At 58.7% G+C, this 19508-nt stretch overlaps 1 protein-coding gene across 1 annotated transcript; it reads right to left on the bottom strand.

Moving 5' to 3' along the window:
• Nucleotides 1–503: 503 nt before the first annotated feature.
• Nucleotides 504–17616, bottom strand: ACE (angiotensin I converting enzyme; the record flags this gene model as incomplete). Its single annotated transcript, XM_082010781.1, has 25 exons — nt 504–700; nt 970–1157; nt 1723–1845; nt 2267–2365; nt 2571–2715; nt 2953–3176; nt 3644–3816; nt 4099–4196; nt 4533–4724; nt 4955–5098; nt 5303–5390; nt 5801–5959; nt 6262–6398; nt 6931–7142; nt 7625–7747; nt 7974–8072; nt 8406–8550; nt 9989–10212; nt 10508–10680; nt 11212–11309; nt 11467–11658; nt 11911–12054; nt 12292–12379; nt 13766–13933; nt 17407–17616. 25 exons carry the CDS (start codon nt 17614–17616, stop codon nt 504–506), a joined length of 3843 nt encoding a protein of 1280 aa, XP_081866907.1.
• Nucleotides 17617–19508: the final 1892 nt, after the last annotated feature.

The following is a 19508-nucleotide window of genomic DNA, read 5'->3' as shown; positions in this document are numbered from 1 at the left end:
CCCTGTCCCACTGAGATGCCAGCCCACCCACAAGAAGGAGCCAGGCTGCTGTTCTGGGGGTAATAAGACATGGGTTTATTTTTCATCCATGCAAGCAAACAGCCTGGCAATGGGCAAACTGGGAATGGGAATGTGCTCTGTCCCTTCCCAAACCACCCTCTGCCCCTTGAAGTCCCCGTGGCTTTGCCCACAGGTCCGAGATGGCTGGTGAATGCCCAGGCTGGACCGGCTCCTAGCCCTGGGCACAGGGGCAGCTCATGACGGCTCCGTGCCTGCCGGTGCCTGAATTTCTCTTTCCCCTGATGCGGACATTGACAAATAAATATCTCCTTTCTGCTTTGGCTCTTGCATAGTGGAAAAAAAACATCTGACCTGATTGGAGAGAGGAGTCCTGGGTTGTGGAAACCCATGGCTTTGTTGGCAAATGTGCCCATGGCATCGCTGCCAGCCTGGCCAAATGCCCATGCTTGCACCCTGTCTGTGCTCCCCCACTGATGACTGCCTTATTTCAGTTCCATTTCTGAGCTGGATTTGAAGGCCTTTCTCCTGGCTGAGAAGAACATGACGCCCAAGGAGATGGTGGTGATCAGGAAGACGAGTGCCAGGGCAAGCAGGACCCAGCTGCCCGCTGTGGCTTGAGTGTTGGCAAGGGACATGCCCAGGAAATCGGTTCGGCCAGAGCCGGCTTGGACTGCAGTGGCTGGAAAATGGAGAAATAAGGGACACGGTTGGTGCTGGTGGCTCTGGGCTGGGATATGTTGGGTCACCAGCTCTTCCTTTGCTGGTCTCTTGGATGCTGTGTCGTCTTTAGACTCAGCTCCATGGGAAATCAGGGAGAAGCATCCAAACACCCTGTGGTTTTTGGGGTGGCCAAGAGGCACTAAGACCGCATGTGTCTCATCCTGGTCCTGGTGAGGGCTGAGTTCTGCCTCATCCTGGACCTGCTGTGCTTGGCTGAGCCCTGCTTACCTGTGTAAGGAGTCCAGCTGTACTCAGGCCAGCCAAGAACCTCTCCATTCTTCTGATTCTCCTTCACCAGCCATGTCATGAGCGGCTCAAAGTAGCTCATCAGGGCATCAGCTGACATGTTGGGCTGCCCTGTGATGAGCTCCATGGCTTCGGGCCACGGCTTGCTGAAACCCAGCTTCAGGGCCTCCCTGTGGCAGGAGAAATCAGCTCCAGTGAGTTCCCCATAGCCCTCTTGGCCACCAGCCTTTCCTTTTTCCCCAGGGCTTGGGGCTGTTGGTATCAGCAACCCTGGGTACAGTCTGTGCCCCCAGCACCACAGGGCTGCCAGCCCAGAGCCCAGGGAAGAGGTTTTTGCTTGGGGAAAGGGCAGGGGGGAGTTACGTGGGTTTAAAGCCCGTCAGCGAATCCAGCCTGATGCGGAGCAGTTCATGGGTGAAAGGGTTAATTTTGCAGGTACTTTTCTTGAAGCAAGGAGGGTGTTTTCTCTAAGGAACTGGGGGCTGCGGAGGAGGAGGAGGGAGGGAGCCTTCCACCTGCCAGGGTCCCAGCTACCATCTAGTGGCTGCTTTTGCCATCACAGCCCCAGCACCCTGCCCGGAGTCCCACCTGCCCGCACCCCAGGGCTGGGGACCAGAGCATGCCACGCTGGGGCGGGGATGGATGACCGGGGCTGTGTTGCCTCCTGTCTTTATGGGCTGTCTTTAAGGTATTTAGAGACATAAATATCTTGGTTCTATCCTCCCACACACCTACCCCAAGATCCTCCCAGCCTCCTTGGACTGGTAGATGTCACACGTGTGCAGGGGACCAGTGTGCCCGGCTGCTGCACAGAGCGCCTGGTGGAACTGGAACTGGATCACGAAGCTGATGAAGTACCTGGTGGGGGGTGGAGAGGGGTGAGGACATGGAAATGGGCCCTACTAGTGGCTGTGCAAGAGAGGATGTGGCCCCCCTGATTCCCTGGTTGCACCCACCCAATCTGGAGGAGCATCGCTGGCTTTGGAGCTACACCTGCATTAACCCAGTCCAATCTGCTGATGCCATTTCTCCTTTAACATGTGTTTTATGATTGTCTGGGTAGACGAGCCCATCCTGCTTGGATAGGGAGAAATTCCCCCAAATCCAGCTTTCTCCTCTAAAGCTCTGTCAGGATCCCTGGAGCTGCCCAACACCCTCAGGATGGTACCACCAAGTTTCCCACCAGCCTTGAAACAAGGTGCCATCACTGGCATCTGAATGGGAGATCCTGCTTCTGTGTCCAAGTGGTGTCCCTCCTGCCCTGGCCCTGCTTGCTCACCTGATGTAGGGAACGTTGGCAGGGATGTGAAACTTTGCCCCGGGGTCAAAGTCATCTTCAGACCTTGGTGTTGGTGGGCACAAGCCCTGGTACTTCATCCTGTGCCAGAAAGAGAGAGTTAGCCCAGCATGCGGAGGAGAAGGTGGGGTAAGCCAGGAGGGGACACAGCGGGCTGTGAGGACAGTGTGAGGGGTTACGTATCCCGTCATGTCCCATTGCAGCCAACTGGACCACAGGGAGAGAACACCCAGCGGGATGATGGCCAAGGCCCTTGCGCCAAAGAGGGGTCTGAATTCAAGCACACCTGAGGTTCCACCACTGCTGGTTGTACTCATCGTCCTTGATCCGGCCATCAAACACCTTCCAGCGCCACTGGTCCATGAGGTACCCGAAGGGCAGGAAGGCGATTTTGTCCAGGGCGATGCTCATCAGGTAGTTAATGTCACTTTCTGTCCAGGGCGTGGAGGTGTGAGCAAGGCAGTACTGTACCCACCTCTCCACTATGTATGGGTCATTCTGCCCAAGAGCAGGATGTCCCCACCAGGTCCTGTCCCCTCTATGCATGCAAAGCCACCGTGCATGTCCCTGACACCTTCCACCCTGACCAGCCCATCCTGACCCTCTGTGTTTCCAGCTACCCACAGCAACCCCCACCTTTGCTCTGTGGTGCTCCCCTGCCAGCTCACCTTTGTTCTCCGTGACTTGGTCCAGTAGATTGATACTGTGGAGGTGTTTGGGGGTGGAGACAGACAAGGCCATGACATCTCCGACGGCCTCGTGGAAGCCAGGGTTGGCCCCATCACGGAATGAGATGGGTTGGTCCATGTACTGCAGGAAGTACTGGACGTGGCCCATCTCGTGGTGCACCGTGATTAGATCGTCCATGTTCACCACGGTGCACTGCTTGATCCTGGACCAGGACATGGGGGTTGGGGGAGAAGAGAGGGCAGTGTCGGCATGAAAATCTCCAGGAACCATCACACCCTCCTGAGCTATTTTTTCCTTTGTCCACCCTTTCCACATGCCCCCAGCCCACAGGTGATGCCCGGCTGGGCTGGTCTCCCTCTATGGGGTTGGTATCTCTCTTTTCTCCTGCATCTCCTGCTCACCCTGCCCATTCCCTGTCCCTGTTCATCAGCTTTTCCATTCTCCATGGCAGGGCAGAAAGACACTGATTGGCCTCCATTTACCATGGTGGCTCCTGCCAGCAGTGCCATCATCTTGGGTACCAGTGGCAATGCCATAGTGGGGCTGCCACAGCCACAGGGCAAGAGACACTCTGGTTGGCATCAGGCCATGTGCTCTTACTCTACAAAAACACTGCTATCTGCCCCAGCACCACGTCAGCTGGGGCCACGACTTGCTCCCCACAGACACCTGAAGTCCTTGCGGTTGTAGAAGTCCCAGGCCGAGGCATGACACACCACCTCCCGCCCATCTGTTGGCTTCTCAATCATGGACTTGTCCCAGAACTCCTGCGGCATGGGGATGAGGCCCAGAGAGGTAAAGAAACGATCCGACTCTTCAAACATTTTCTTGGGTGTCCAGCCCTGGGGAAAGAGCAGACAGAGGACCTGGTGAGGGGTGATGAGGGATGGTAGGGGTGCCTGGGGCTGTGGGAAGGATGGGAGGCCAGGGATAGCCTTGTTCCTGTAGGCGGGAGAGATCTTTTGGGCATGCCCTTGGCATATCCAGGTGGGGAGAGAATATGGATGAGGCATGAAGGTTTTTGGCAGCACCAGAGCACTTGACAACACAGGTGGTGGCAACGGCCAACCAAAGGGTGCTGGGTCCCAAGGGGCTTTGCCAGAGCAGCCTGGAAAAGCACTGACCTGTTGTTTCATGGCTGGGGTGGCATCCACCTGCGTGGCATCCGGAAAAGGTATCACCAGGTCGAAAATGTTGGACCATGACTGGGCCCACATGTTGCCTGGGAAGCGCAGGAGGACAACGCATGGCAGGAGGGAGGGAGAGGAGAGCAAAGGCAACCAGTTACTCCCTACTCCTGCACAGGGTGGATCATCCTGCCTGGTCCCTGCCCTGCCTTGCACAAGGGTGATGCAAGCAGGAGCCTGTCCGTGCAGGAGAGGTCAAGTCACGCCGAGTGTGTTGCCCTTCCCTGGCACAGACTGGCATCTGCAGACCCATCTCATGGGGCCTTGACCCTTTGGCCAGCACTGAACAGAGACCAGCCTCAACTCTTGGCATGACTTGGAGCAAACTATGGCTGATGGGAGACACAGCTCTGCTTGAGCAGAGCCCTTACCTAGCAGATGAGCAGGAATGGGACCCTTCAGGTTTATGTGCTCTGCACCATACTTTTTGTATAGGGCTCGGCGTACGTAGGCATGCAGGTTGAGGTACAGGGGCTGCAGCTGCAGGTACAACCTCTCCAGATCTTCCTCAAAGGTGGGTGTCTCATACAGGGATCTCCAGAAGGCCCCGTTGTCTGTGTAGCCTGTGGTAGGGCAAGAGCAGAAGCCATCAGACACAGCCCTTCTCGGGCAAGAGTCTGTCTTGCTGCTCAGACACCCCAGGTCCCTCCATACCTATGAGACAATAGATCTCATGGGAGTTGGTGGGACCTCCACACCCTCAAGATTTTGACCCTCGGTTGGATGGTCAGCCCAATCCTCTGCTCACAGGGGGTTAAGACTATGGTGGGTCTCTAAGGAACAGGGCACTGACCATTGAGCACAGCTGCCTTGTTGCTCAGTTCCACGTATCGCTTGTAGTTGTTCTTGATCTTCTTCCCAGAAGCATCCCGCCAGCCCTTCCAGGCAAAGAGAAGCTCATCATAGTCCCGTGAGGTGGCCATGATGTCTGTGAGGTCTGAAGAGAGAGCGGTGAAGCCAAAGTGATGCTGTTAGATGGGCTGGACCGATGCAATGGTGCTAGACCCAGCGTGTTACCCAGGGGCCATTAGAGAGTAGGTGGGAAGGCCCCTTCATGACCTTTCTCCATGCCCCTATTAAAAAAAGCTGTCCTTTCTGAGACTGTTGCAGATGACTCAATAGATACTCTGCCAGATCTTACCGGGATCCAGTGGGTGACAGGTTTTGCTCTCTCTGCAGACCTTGGCTACACTGTATGTGGTCTCCATATCTGAGAGGAGGGTGTTATACTGCAAAGAAAATTAGATATGTGAGTTGGCTATCCTTGCTCCTGCTCTTGAAGAATGTCACAGCCCATTGAGATGCTCTTGAGTGTTTTCCTCTGGTCCCTTCCAAGGTCAAATGTGACCCAAAATGGAGGCAAAGTGGAGTCAATACAAGAGGGCCTGGGGCCAACAAGCAATGTGCCATTGTCACCCAAGCAGTCAGACCCCACTGCAGCCTGGGATAGGCAACCTTTGGATGGGAAACCCTGGAGACAAGGATCTTGGCTTTGTGTAGAAGGTCCCAAACTATCACCTTGTTCAAGGGCAGGGGATGGCTGTCCATTGGCATTTCCTAAAAGTTAGGAGAAGCCTTTGTCTCCACACAGGGTAGTGGCAAGGAACACCTCATCCTGCTCTGTCCCCTTTGAGCTCACCTCCTTCAGCTCATTCTCAGGCAGAGCTGCCCTCTCAATGACACTCAGCTTCTTGAGGATGCGCTTGACGCTTTGGTCCTGGAAGTCAGAGGGGTCAAACTGCCTGGCCCTCATGCCATACTCAAGGGTGTGCTTGGACATGGCCAGGTTCTTCTCCAGCTGCAAGGGCAGGAGAGGACAGAAGAGGAGTTACTTCGAGGAGATCCCTGAGACACAGGCCATCACTGGAAACACCACCTGGCATGCCATGACTGACAACCTCCCCATGGCTGCCCTTGTAGGTACCTCCTGACATGACAAGGGTTTTTATGGAAAAGGTACCGCCTGGCTGAGAACATTACCCCTTGGCCAGGGGCAGAGGCTGCCCTGGTCTTCAGAGCTCATCTGAAACGTGCCCTGGATACCAGCTGCCTGCCTTGGCTGTTGCTTCTCCCCACACATCCCCAGGGTCATTCCCATACCATGATCTCCTTGTTGTGGTCGGTGATGTTGGTGTTGTAGGCCCAGGATGCCTCAGTGTAGGCATTCCAGACTGCCTCGGCCGTGCTGTTATACTCGGACAAGAACTCTTTAGCTTGTGCTTCATCTGCTATTTTGTCTAGAGGAGGAGATAAATGGGGGAAGAGGAGGGTAAGGTCAGGAGAGCCCTTTTCTTTGCAAGAGCACCACCCCATGGACAATCCATGGTTGGGTTTTTCCCAGAACTGCAGGTCCACTGAAGGATGCCATAACTTGGGAGCAGGTTGAGCCAAGAAATGGAGGCAGAGGGGCACTGCTGGGATGTCCCATTGGACAGAGGATGGGATAACAGGAGAAGCTGCATGCCCTAGGTCCTCCCATGTGAGCAGAAAGGATGCAGCTGAAAACAGATGACCTGTCACACTGTGACTGATGGCATTACTACAGCGGCAGGGCCACAGCTTCAGACAATGGTACATCAAGGGGCTGGCTAATGGCACCTGCTTCCTGGGACTCCACATGGAGATGGTTAATTCTCATTCCTGGCATGAGGACCACCCCCACCCACAGCAGAGACCTCCCTCAGCATTGTCCTGCCTGAGCGTTAGTGATGTCCCTCGGGAGACCTTTTCCTGCCCCTCCCCAGACCCAGGATGGAGCTGCAGCCTTACCAATGCCTTCAGGGTAGCCTTCAGGGATAGGGGGATGCCAGTCAAACTCAGGCCAGCCCAGCACCTCATTGGTCTTGTTGTTCTGCTCCTGAAGCCACATGGTGACAGGCCTGAAGTACTCCAGGAGGGCCCCAGCATCCATCTTATCTGTACCAGTGAGGTTGAACAGGATTTCCTGCCACGACTTGGAAGACCCGGCTTTCAACACTTCCCTGCAGAGAAGCGGGACAGCAAGAGCCAGGATGAAGCCAGGGCACAAGACAGGAGGACAGCAGTGATGGTATCTCAGCATCACAAGGGTTTAAGATGCTTTTCCTGAGTGGGATGTGAACCTGGGAACTGCCTCTGAAAGCCCCAACTGTCCTGCATAGGGACTGAGGACTTCCCCATCGTGTACTCATGCATTTGTTATCACCCAGGGAGTCAATAGGAACCAAACGTGCTTTAGTGACCTCCTGTCTGGGTGGGGGCTCATGACAGGGGCAATAGCAGTGCTCTGGTGAGGACCACTCACCCCACCCCAGTGCTTCCATGTATTTCCATCCATCCATCCATCCATCTGCAAAGCTATTTCTCCAGCCATCTCCATAGTCACTTTTCCTTCCTTCCTTTCTTCTTTCCTTCCTTTGCACACCATCATCTTCCACGCACACATCTGCCCATGGCGATTGTCCCGACCCTCCTCTGTCCCCACCTGAGTTTGGCTCCAGCCTCTTTGGACATGTAGATGTCACAGGTGTGCAGGGGACCTTTGTGGTTGGCCGCCTGGCACAGCGCCTTGTGAAACTGGAACTGGAGGATGAAGCTCACAAAGTACCTGCCAAGGAAGCCCATGAAGGTGAGCACTGGGGACAAAGGGAAGCAAGCAAGTCCCAGAGTGTGGGGGAAGGCACCCAGCCACACGTCAGCTCCCCACCATTTCTGGTCCCAAGCATTGGGTGGTCTCTGTGTCTTGAACAGGAGCAATGCATCCCAGCCCCTGCCCACAGAGGACTCTCCCCCCGCTCCCCACGCCTCCGTCCCCTTGCCAGCACTTTCTCTACCTGATGTAAGGGGTGTTCCCAGGGATGTGGTACTTTGCTCCAGGGTCAAAGTTGCTTTCGTTCCTTGAAATCGGAGCACAGATACCCTGGTATTTGGTTCTGTAGACAACAGAGAACAAGAGCATAAGCATGGAAATAGGGGGCCAGAAGAATCAAGGCAGGGAGCGGGAAGGGAAGGTGCAGTGCTGAAGAATCTCCATAATTGGAGCGTGTTTCCATGTACTTCCATCCATCCGTGCATCCCCCTACCCACCCACTCACCTATCCATCCATTCCACCCACCTACCCACCCACCCACCCATCTATCCATTGTTCTCCAGCCATCTCTGTGGCTACTTTTTCCTTTTCAATTTCCTTTCATCTTTCCTGCCTTCCTTCCTTGCAGACCCCCAGCTTCTACACACTCCTCCACCCTTGATGACTGTCCTCTACCTCAGATACCACCAGTCGTAGTTGTAACGGTTTGGGGGCGTGCGGCCATTGAACACATTCCAGCGCCACTGGTCAATGAGGTAGCCGAAGGGCAGGAAGGCGATCTTCTCCAAGGCCATCTTCAGCAGATAGTTGATGTTGCTCTCTGCATGAAACAGAGCCTGAATCAGATTGGGAAGGAGTCTGGCTGGACAGCACTATGGCCACTAGACTTTTTGTGGGCAAGAGGGTGAGCAGATCTGGATGAGAGATGGGGACAGCATTTCAACATATAATTTTGCTCCCTAGAGAAGGCTCCGTAGGACACAAGAGGTTTCTCTAGACACACCTCCTTCTTGGGGCAACATGTGCCTTTTTACTGAGTGGGGACAATGGGAGTGACGAGTGGTGTCCTCTTGCCTTCAGCCAGACTCTCAGAGTGGGAAAGTCTTTGGTGAGTGTAACTCTAATGGTTCCTTCTTCACACATTCACCCTGGGGCCTCAGAGTGAAGAGGGATTGATCTGCTGTCACACCACTGCAAAGGCTCTCATGGTTTAAATCCAGAACTGGAATCAACTCTAGGACAGTCACCACCATATCACGGGGAGCACAGGGGATGGTGACATCTGCTTTCCCCATTGCCTTGAGGAAACCCAGGGAAGGTGGAGACCAGCTGAAGCTGTGGGGTCAGAGAGGGGTTGGCAGCACTGCCCTGAGGGGCTATTGGCTGCCATCGCTATGGTGGCACGGCTGCCAAGGGCTGGCTAGTTGGGCAGTGATGCCTTGAGGCAGGGACCATCTGCTCCGTGGTGTTTATGCAGCATTGGCTCAACACTCCCGGCTGCTGTGATGGCTTCCCCATCATGAAACATATTTAATGACAAGGCAGGAGGATCCTGGGACTGTCCCTCCTCCGCAAAGCAGCTGCCTGCGGCAGGAGTCTGCGAACGCTTCATTTCCTCTGCCGCCGTCTGCTTTGACATGTCGGCTGAGAGACGTTGGGCGGGGGGAGAGACTCTTGCCAAGCCGGGCAGTGCCCTGCGGTGACAAGTCCTCCTCTGTTGCGCTGGCTGGCAGGCAGAAACTTCACCCACTGACTGCCCTCGTGACTGTGCACGTAAGTGCTCAGTGCCACCTCGGCAGAGCTACACCGGGAGCTCCTGGGGTGGATGTGTCTTGGCGAGGGAGGGGGGCATGCTGGAAAGGTCAAAGCCGATCAAGCACAAAGATGCTTTTTTCAGGTTTGGGGCTCTGATGGAGAAGGGAAGGGCACAGATAAGCTCTGGAGAGCATCCCTTCTGCCCTCATGGGTGAAGAGGATGGAGCCATGAAGGGTCCTACATGGACTCATGGAGCCAACAAGGTGTTGTGCATGGACCCATGAAGACAAGATAGATAGGTCCTACATGGACCCATGGAGCCAACAAGGGGTTGTGCGTGGAACCAAGCATGGGTGAAAGGCACACATCAGACAAGGGGTCTTGCTTGCTCTGGGCTGTGTTGCCAGACTAGCCCACCCTGGCATGTCCCAAACTCCTCCTGGTGCCACAGGTAATTCCTGAGCCCTCCAGGCCACCCAGCTCCTCAGAGTGGCTGCCATACCTGTGTCCTCGGTGGCACTGCTGAGGAGACCGATTTTCTTGAGGTGGCTGGGAGTGGAGACAGACAGGGACATGACATCACCGATGGCCTCATGGAATCCAGGGTTAGCTCCACTGCGGAAGGAGACGGGCTGGTCCTTGTACTGCAGGTAGTATTGGACGTGGCCCATCTCATGGTGCACTGTGAACAGCTGCTCCATGGTCACTGCTGTGCATTGCTTGATCCTGCCAGGTGAAAACAGAGCATTGCCTGAGCTGAGTGAGGGACCCTGGCCACCTGTGTACCCCCTCAATGGGAAAGACCATCCACAGTCCCTGAGAGGGTGGCAGCATCCCATGGGGTAGGGGAAAAGATGCAGTGCAGGGGAACGTAGGGCAGCGTGGTGTCCCAAGACCTTACTTCCGAAGGTGATAGCTTGGGCTGCATGGCCAGGCTGGGAATACCCACAATGGTGACCAGCCAGGGGGATGGAGATGTGTCTTACCCTGTAGCCCTGAGCCCCTGCATGCCCCCACACACCTGAAGTCCTTGCGGTTGTAGAAGTCCCAGGCTGAGGCATGACACACCACCTCCCGCCCATCCGTTGGCTTCTCCAGCATGGACTTCTCCCAAAATTCGGGGGGCATCTCCAGCAGCCCCAAGGAGGTGAAGAACTCCTCTGAGACCCGGAACATGTGGGTGGCGTTCCAGCCCTGGTGGGCAGCAGGCAGTGGGTTACGGCTGAGGAAAGGGATGCCCATGACCTGGGCATTGCTGCTGATGCTCTCCCAGCACCTTGGGGATGAGGTGGGTCCCTCCAAGGGACCGGGGTCCTGTCCCTCTCACCCTGACTGGGAGCCCTGGCCTGAGAGCTGGTGTGAGCATCCCTAAGAAGAACCAAGCAATGGTGCTCGTATCCAGCATGGAGAGGAGAAGGGAGCAGGGCTGATGCCCCAGGAGTACTTGGAGCTGTGTGATGATGTGGACACAGCCTCCAACTCAGGGACCGGCACCAGTCCTACCACACCGTCCTTTCCCTTTGCCCACCTGCTGCCTCTTTGGTCATTGCCAGAGAGGGTGGGGTCATTTCTTTGTCCCTTCCCCTCCCAGGCATGGCTTTTCTGCTCTTCCCTATGCAGGTATGAGAAACCACTCCCATGGGGTCAATGTTATGGGCAAGCCTTGGCCATCACCCCACTGGTTTTGTCCCCCTGGTGCCACCAGTGAGTCCCTCAGCCCATCACCTGCTGCACCATGGTGCTTGTGACATCGAGATTGGGCTTCTCGGGGTAGGGGACCATCAAGTCATAGATGTTGTTCCACTGCTGAGCCCACATGTTGCCTAAGAATAGAAAACAGCTGGAGCAGAGCTGGTGGTAGGTCGGGAGGAAGAGAAACACAGTGATAAATGGGTCCTTCCTGTCCCACTATGGCCCTGCGTGTGCCCCTCTGGCCCCACCAGCACCCCTGACTCAGGCTGTGGTGGTCTCTCCTCTTACCCAGGAGGTGAGCTGGGATAGGACCCTTCAGGTTGATGTATTTGGGGCCATAGCGGTCATACAGCTTCCTCCGGACGAAGGCGTGCAGGTTGAGGTAGAGTGGCTCCAGCTGGTTGTAGAGATGCTCCAGGTCATCCTCAAAAGAGGCTGAGTCGTACCAGGAGCGCCAGTAGCTGCCTGTGTCCTTGAATCCTGCCAGGGAGGTAGTGATGACCTCTGGCTCCTGTCCACGGGGGCTGCCCCCCAACCCAGCCCCAATTGCTGGGACCAGGGCACAGCAGTAGGGTTTTCGCCCCTTCCCCGAAGTGTTGGCACCAGGCAAAAGAAAGTTGGATGCCTGGCTGCAGGTGGGATGGGGAGAGCAACAAGGCACGCCATCGCCCCCGCCCCAATTCCTACCCCTGATCCCTGACCACCCCCTGCATCCCCCCATCCTGCTCATACCGTCCATCTGATAGGCCTCGTTGCTCAGCTTCACGAACTCCTCGTACTTGGAGCGCAGTGGGTTGCCCGCAGCATTGTGCCACCCCTCCCAGGCGTAGAGGAGCTTCCTGTAGCTGCGGGAGGTGGCCATGATGTCTGAGATGTCTGGGACAGAGGGGACAAGTAGGACATGAGAGAGGGGCAGGAGAGGGGGTCACATCCTACAGTACATCTGCAGAGGTGCCACCACCATTGCACCAGACCCAAATACCCATGCTCACCCTGGGACAATCCCAATGAACAGGGATGGGACCTGCCAACCCCAACTTGCTGGGGACCAGGACAAACTCATGGCCATTGGGTGCCCAGCACCCTGCAGGGGCAGAGGCACAAGGGCCATACCTGGCTCCAGCTCCCAGCAGGTACCGTTGGCCAAGCACACCTTGGCTGTGGAGTAGATCTTGTCCATGTTGCTCAGGATGGTGTTGTACTGTGGGGAAGAAAAAGATGTTGAGGCTGGAAGAGGATGGGAAGGGTCCTTCGGGAGGGATCTACAGACTTCCCAGCTCCGGAGCGTGTGTGTCCAGAGGGATGTGGAGGAGGATCAGTGTGTTTGCACAGCCTGTTTTTGGTGAGATAAGCGTGTTATCACCCAGAGTTTTACACCCTTTGCATGGTGGGAGCAGGGAGGCTCTTTGGGACAGACAAACCAGGCACAGCCACTCGCCGAACCCCCTTGAATGCGGTGCGAGCACTCGCGGTGTCCCGGAGCGGGGCTATTTATAAAGCTTTTTGGCAGTGGGGCTGTGGCATGGCCTGTTTATATAAGCAGTTAAAAAAAAATATAATAAGAAAAGCAGGAGAAGGAGGGGGATTTATTTCTGTGAACTTCAACAACAGCAAACAATATCAACAGGAGGTTTCCTGGAACCTGCTCAGGGAGCCCATTCCCAGGGAAGGAAATTCCTCCGCTCTGTCCCTCTCTCTGCTCCCATCCCTCTGCTCGGGGCAGGCGGAGGGGATGGGTACGGGGGACTGCGGCAGCTGCGGGATGGAGCTGTCTGGGGACAGGCGAAACGTGGCCGATGTGCAGGGAGGAGATGTGATGCTGTCTGTCTTCTGGGAGAGAGCAGGGATGGGCTTCCTGGAAGGAACCGGGGCCGACGCTTCTCCGGAAAGGATTGTATCCCCAGGCTTGCCGGTCAAGAGGTGTTTTGGTGGGGAGGACTGTCAGGGAGCCGTGGGACAGGCTGGAGGGGACGGCAGTGCCCGCGTCCCTGCACTTGTGCAGAGGCAAGCGGCTGCCAGCCTCAGCCTGGGCAATAATTTTTATGCATGGAAATGGAAATCACATTGCATTTAGGTAAACGAGCCTGAAAGTTCAGGACCACGATGGGGAAGGCTCAGGGTGTCCGGATGTCCCTGGTGCAGAGCTGTGCCACCAAGGCACAGCACCTCTGGGCTCGCAGGGCTGGCTCAGGAGCCCTCCTTTTCAGCGGGCTGCATCCCCGAGAAGCCCCGGGGGTGGGGGGTGTCGAGCCAGCTGGCCCCCAGCCATGGGCACAGCCTGGCTGGCCTCCAGTTGACGCCCAAGGCCGCTCTGTGTAAGCAGGAAATCTCCGGTTCTTGCTTGGATAGCTCCGAGATGAGGTTAGAGCTGGATAACGGGGCCAGCAGGCACCCCACGTCTCCTGGAGACAGCACCCCATCTCTCCCTTCCATCACCATCTTCCCTGTGCAGAGGCCAGGGAGACCCTCCAAAATGCAATGGAGGGGCAACGGGCCAGCAACAGAGCCTGGGGGCTTGGGAAAATTCCCTTTAGGGGGTTTCGCAGCCCCCCAGCAATGCCCAGGGCCTCGCCAGCACCTCCCCTACCTGCTCTCTCTTCTCCAGGGGCAGGTTGGAGGGTCCCAGGGTCTGGATGGAGCTGATGATTTTCCTCAGCTGTGGGTCACTGAAGTTTCTCCAGATACTGCCGTAGAGCTCCTTGGCTTTCTTCCCCCACAGCTCCGTGAAGTTTTGCTCCTCCAGCGACGCCTCAACCTGCACGGCGAGAGGGGACCTGGGGACTCAGGACTGACCCCGGGACACGCCACCACCCGGGGCTGGTTTAGGGGCTGGGTTCAGAGCCACGAGGGTCTGTGGGAGCCAGAGGGGCCAGGACAGGAGGTGCCGGGCAGGGCTGGCCCTAGTCCGTGACATTCACAGATAGAGACACCAGCTTCCAGCTGAAGTGACAACGTCTGCAGCCCCTGCTCGCCCGCGGCACTCCCGGCGAGACCCTGCCACGGTGGCCTGTGAGGATGTCTTGGAGGCGGCTGTGGGGTGCCGTGGCCTGGATGGGGTGGGGATGTGGGGACGAGGGTGTCCACACCACGCGGGCAGGGTGTCCGCGTGCTCCTGGGCTGCCACATGAGGTTTTTTTCCTTCTTGTATCTCCTCTCTAGATCTCCACGTTTCTCCTTTCGCTCTCCGCAGCCCGGTCTTCAGGGTTTGGGTTCGGAGAGGCGCTGGGGATCCCAGCGCGAGGGGCGGGGAGCAGCCCGGGAGGCACCACGGCGTGATACAGAGAGGTGACAACCTCACCGCTCCCCCACCCCGCTATCCATACTGTCCCCTCAGGCACCGGCTACGTCCCGACCAGGGGGCTGTCGTGCCAGCGTGGTTATATCAGGGCTCAAGTGAATTTTAGCTGCATCTCTCCAGCCTGTGCTCTGGAAGAGCCGTTTCTGGCTTTCACCTTACAGAGGGGCACCCGTTTGCATCGAGCCCCCGGTTTTGGGTCTCACTGTCACCCCTGTCCTGCCTTCCCACGGCCGTGGGACGGCGGGGAGCTGCCTGCGCTGCAGCAGGGGGGTGTATTTAGGCAGCTGGAGCTGCAGCCGGTGGCCATAGTTTTGGGACGGGGTGTATTGCAGGCGGTCACATCCCAGCCTGGCTGGTGTCAGCTGTATTTTCAGAAAACGCTGATATTTCAGGAGGGTCCCGGTCCAGGCGATGCGCAGGATGGAGCGAGGAGGTGCAGAGCGCCTGTTTGCTGCCTGTGTGCCATCCCAGCGTGATTTATGGAGCTCATTAGCTGTTATTTGTGGCATTTGTAGCCTGGCTCCAACAAGCCTGGTTTGTTTTATTTTAATCTTCACATTCCCTCAGCTGGCAGTGGGGAGGGAAGGGAGTTTCGGTGCGGCAGGGCTGGAAGCTGCCCGGTGCAGGCACCCACGCGGCTAGGGGACACGGGGGTGGGGATGCCGAAATTGCTGGGTGCCCCCGGCTGCCCACTGCCTGGCACCCATCACCCCCCTCGGACATCCCAGCACCCGCAGCATCACTCTGGGTACCAACCAACCCTGAGCCCCCAACGTGCCGGGAGGCACCAGCCCCACGGACACCCTGCACTGGGGCAAGACGCTCTGGCATCACCCCACTAAGCGGGGGATATCTTTACCCCGTCCCAGGCCCTGCTGCGGAGCCGGGGGAGCTGTAGGAAGCAGAGTCCAGCTGTGTTTCGTCTTCTCCTTGAACAGGCGCCTGTGTTTGGTCAGGCGAATCGCACCCTAAACTCTCCTGACAGCTCCAGTGGAGCGAGCCGAGGCCAGTGGCGCTGCCCGAGACCCCCTCGCCGCGGCTGTGCCCACCAGCCCTGGCCCTTCGCCCCCGCAGCCGGGAGCTCTCTCTGTGGGGGTGCCCCTTTGGGGCGCTCAGAGGTCCCTGGACGCCCGCAGCCCCCAACTCTCCCCACCAAAGCCCCCACCCCAGTCCCTCCCTGCTCCTGGTTGCCCAGTGAAGACGCAGCGGCGCAGGACGTGACCCCGGGCGCTGGTGCTGCTCTGCCCTGGGCACCTGGAGAAGACCCGCACCCATAAGCAGCCCCTGAACCCCAGACACCTTCGCCAGCCTCTCGTCCAGAACCCCAGCTTGCAGGAGACGGTACATCTTCCCCTCCCTCAGCCGAGCTCCCTGTCTGTCTTTCCAGCGTCCCTCTGTCCGTCCCTGCGTGGCCGGGGGCTGCTGCCCTGCCTTCGGCCTCCTGCCCCCGTCACTCTGTCCCGCGGCCACCTTCCGTGGCAGGTCCTGGAGGAGCCCGCACCATGGTGGCCCCTCTTGTGTTACAAGGTGTGTGGGGTTTGCCTGGCCCGAGGGTTCCCCAGATCCTCCAAATTCAGCCCGTCGGGTCGCACTGGCCCGCCGTTAACCCTTTCATACCCAGTGCCTCCCTGTCCCACCGCACACCGTTGGTGGGCTGGTCTCAGGGGCTGGATCCCCCCCGACTCCTGGGCTGGCTTGAGAGCCTTGACGTGGCCGGTTGCACCCGGCAGTTTATTAACACAGGGAAGGGTGAAAGCTGGCCTGGAAATGCCGCTCTCATGGACTTTCAAAAGTCTGTGCAAGGTGCTTTCCTGGCCCTGACCTTGGACTCGTGGCGGCCAGGATGCTCCCGCTCTGCCCGAAGTCCCCGGCCGCGCCGCAACGTCTGTGGCAGATGCTGGGCCCGGCCCAGACGTCGCGTCAGCTCGCCGAAAAAAGGCTGAAGGGGCACTTGGGGGCTCCCGGGTGTCCTGCCAAGTTGGCAGCAGCCGGACCTGGCAGCGATCTTCCCCCCGCGCAGGAAGAGTTTCCCTCCGGCCGCAGGGCACGCGGTGGGCTCGGGGGGGGTTCAGGGCTGTTCAGCAGCTCTTGGGGCGCGGGGGTGACGCTGGGGTCCCTGAACGCACGCAAGGGCCGCGCCAACCCCCGTGCACCACCAGCTATATGGGGCGGCAGGTATCACCCCAGGCTGCCCAGGTATCACCAGGGGCCGTGCCACGGCTCACCCGGCCGAGAGCAGCCCCCGGGCTGCTCCGACTCCCTGCCCCGCTAAAATCCGGCCCAAAACACACGTAACCCCCCGGCAAAACACGCGCTTGCCTGCGGGGTGCACGCGGCATCGCTGCCGGACGGGACTGCCCGCACGTAGCTGGTCTCATTCCTATAGCCTGGCGCGATTTCCCGAAGCTGGCTTCGTCCCCGTGGGCTGGGGACGCAGGGACGAAGGGCGGCAGCCTCTGGCCCGAGGCCACCCTGTTGCTTGCGCATGCTTTGGGCTCCCGGGGTCTGCCCCGGGACCCGAAAGCCCCCAGCACCGGGATGCCGCAGGGCTCCGGCGTGGCACAGCGCCAGGACGTGTGGCACCAGGCAGGGGGGACAGGGGACACGACACCTGACCAAGGTCTGGGACGGGGGGGAAGGAAAGTGGAAGGTGCTGGGAGGAGGGAACCACCTCTAAAAACAACCCGGACCCTGCTCCAGGACCTGGGCTGCCGCGCCGGGGCAGAGCCTCCCGGAGGGCCCATCTGGGGCAAAACCACGCGGTTCCCGGGCTACGAGCCCCAGCCCCGGTTCGGCATCCTGGGGTGCCGAGAAAGGAGCCCACGAGGAGGGGAGGGACCGCGCCGAGCGTCCCCGCCATGCTCCAGCCGCCCCGGTCCCCGACGCTGGGGACACCCCCGCGGTGGCGTCGCCCCCGTCCCACCACCCACCTGCAGAGCAGCGTTTTCGGCCGTCAGGTTGGTGTAGTAATCCCAGCTGGCCGAGACGCTCTGGAAGAGGACGAGCTCGGCCGTGCTGTTGTAGGCGCTGGCGAAGAGGGTGGCCCCTTCCTCGGAGGGGTCATACTGGGGGGGCTCGAGGCCGGGCCGAAGGGCACCCACCACGCTCAGCCCCAGCAGCAGCCCCAGCGCCGGGGGCATCGTGGCGGGAGCGGCGCAGGGAGTGGGGGGGCCCCGGTCGGTGCCTTGCGAGACAGCTTTGCCTCCGCTGCCGCCGCTTATAAGCCAGCAGCCTTCGCGCAAACCCTGCCCACCGAGCCTGCCTCCCCGCGCGGATAAGACCGGAGCATTTTGCTCTCCCCTCGGCGGCTCCCGGGCTCCCGGGCAGGAGCGGGGCGTGAGTGCTGCCTCGGGGGGCAAAGTCCCTCTGGCGCCTGGCCGCGCCGGGAGGGAAAGGGAAGGGGCCGGGACGGCGGGGAGGGAAGGAGATGGAGGAGAATCAAGGGAAAGGCGGAAAAAAGAGAAAGGAGGAGGAAGGCTGGCGTGGATGGGGTGGGTGGGAGGCAGCTCCATCGCGACAGGGTCCCGGTCCCCTCCCGGCCCAGCGCAGGGGGACCCAGCTCTGGGACCACGGCGCTTGGCAGAACGTCCCCTCCCCACGCCGGCATCGTGCCGTGAACGCCCCTCGGCAGCGCCCCGGCCACCCGCCGTGGGGCACGAGGGCGAGCGCAGAGGGGAAGCGCTCACTTGGGGGGCGGCCAAGGTCCATCTCCTGCTGCCTCTTGCCAAAGTGACCCTCCTCCCGGCATAACCTCATTTTTTGGAGAAACGGAGTATTTCTGCTGGCTGTGGAAAGAAATCCCATCGCGTCACACCAAGCGTTTTGGACTTGGAGGAATTATGCTGATGACAAATGAGTAACAAAAAGTTCCTTCAAAATGAAAACCAGACCCGTGTCGGTGGGCTTGATAGTTCCTTTACTTTTTTCTCTTTTTAATTAACTAAATCTCTTTCCCCCAGGGCCTACCCACAGCCCTGGGAGCTGCGCCTGGGCTGAGCTTAGGCCCTGGGTTGGCTGAGCCCATCACCCCTCAGTGGGGCCACCACCCCATGGGGATGCAGCAGACGCCTGCCACAAAGGGGAGAACTATTTTTTGGGGGGACAGAGGGAACCCCCTTGACTCCCAGCTGGGTGCTGCAGAGAAGCTGGGCACTGCAGCCCCTCAGTTTGACCCCACAGGGTGGCCCCTCGACAAGGCTCGAGTGCCCCTGCCAGGGCTGGGGACCCTACGGGGTTTTTAGAGCCAATTTCCAAAATAAAAAAAAGGGATTTAGGAGCCTGCAACCCTCTGATGTCTATTAAACGTCCCTCCAAAAATCGCAGCTTTCCACCCCACCCTACCACCCACTACTTGCACCGGCTGACGTGGGCACCCAAAAAACCTTTGTGCCCCCCAACCCTGAGCCCGTATGGGTGTGCAGGAGCACTGGCACCGCCTGCCAGCCTGCACGTCGCGGAGCCGGGGGCGAAGCCAGCATCCGCCTGCAACCCCCCTTGCCGACCCCTTTCTCCCCCCGCCACAGGTTGCTGGAAAATCCATTTTACTGGGAAGTTGGAAAAAATGGTTGGTTTGGCTCCAATTTGGCTGGTGACCAAGTGCCGATGAATGGAGATTTCCTGCGCCCCACCAGCCTCTGTTCCCAGCTGCACCGGGGAGGGGTTTTCCCGGCTCCGGGGCGTTGCGGCGCAGCCTCCGGCACCGGTGGGGGTCTCGGGTGAGCGGCGTGGCTGAACCAGGCTCTGCAATCTCAGCGCGGTGCTGGCATCCAGAAATCCCAGCCAGGGAGGCCTTTTCCAAGGCTGGTGTTTCCGATGGGTGACCCCGCAGGGGAAGGGCAGCTCTCCAGCGTTTTGCACATGAGCGTCTTCCAGGGCTGGTGCAAAAGGGCTGCTGCTGCGGGACTTCGTGTTGGGCCAGAGGCCCTCTTGATGGCCACATCCCCAAGGACACCCGCAGCTCTGTGGCATCCCGTGCTATAAAGCTCCAGCTGGGATCAGGCAGAAAAACATCCTATGTGCAGGACAGTGCTGG

The sequence above is a fragment of the Phaethon aethereus genome, assembly GCF_964289735.1.
Source record: "Phaethon aethereus genome assembly, chromosome: 25".
Taxonomy (NCBI): domain Eukaryota; kingdom Metazoa; phylum Chordata; class Aves; order Phaethontiformes; family Phaethontidae; genus Phaethon; species Phaethon aethereus.
Note: the sequence above shows the minus strand (reverse complement) of the source record. Positions and strands in the feature narration are given on the sequence as shown.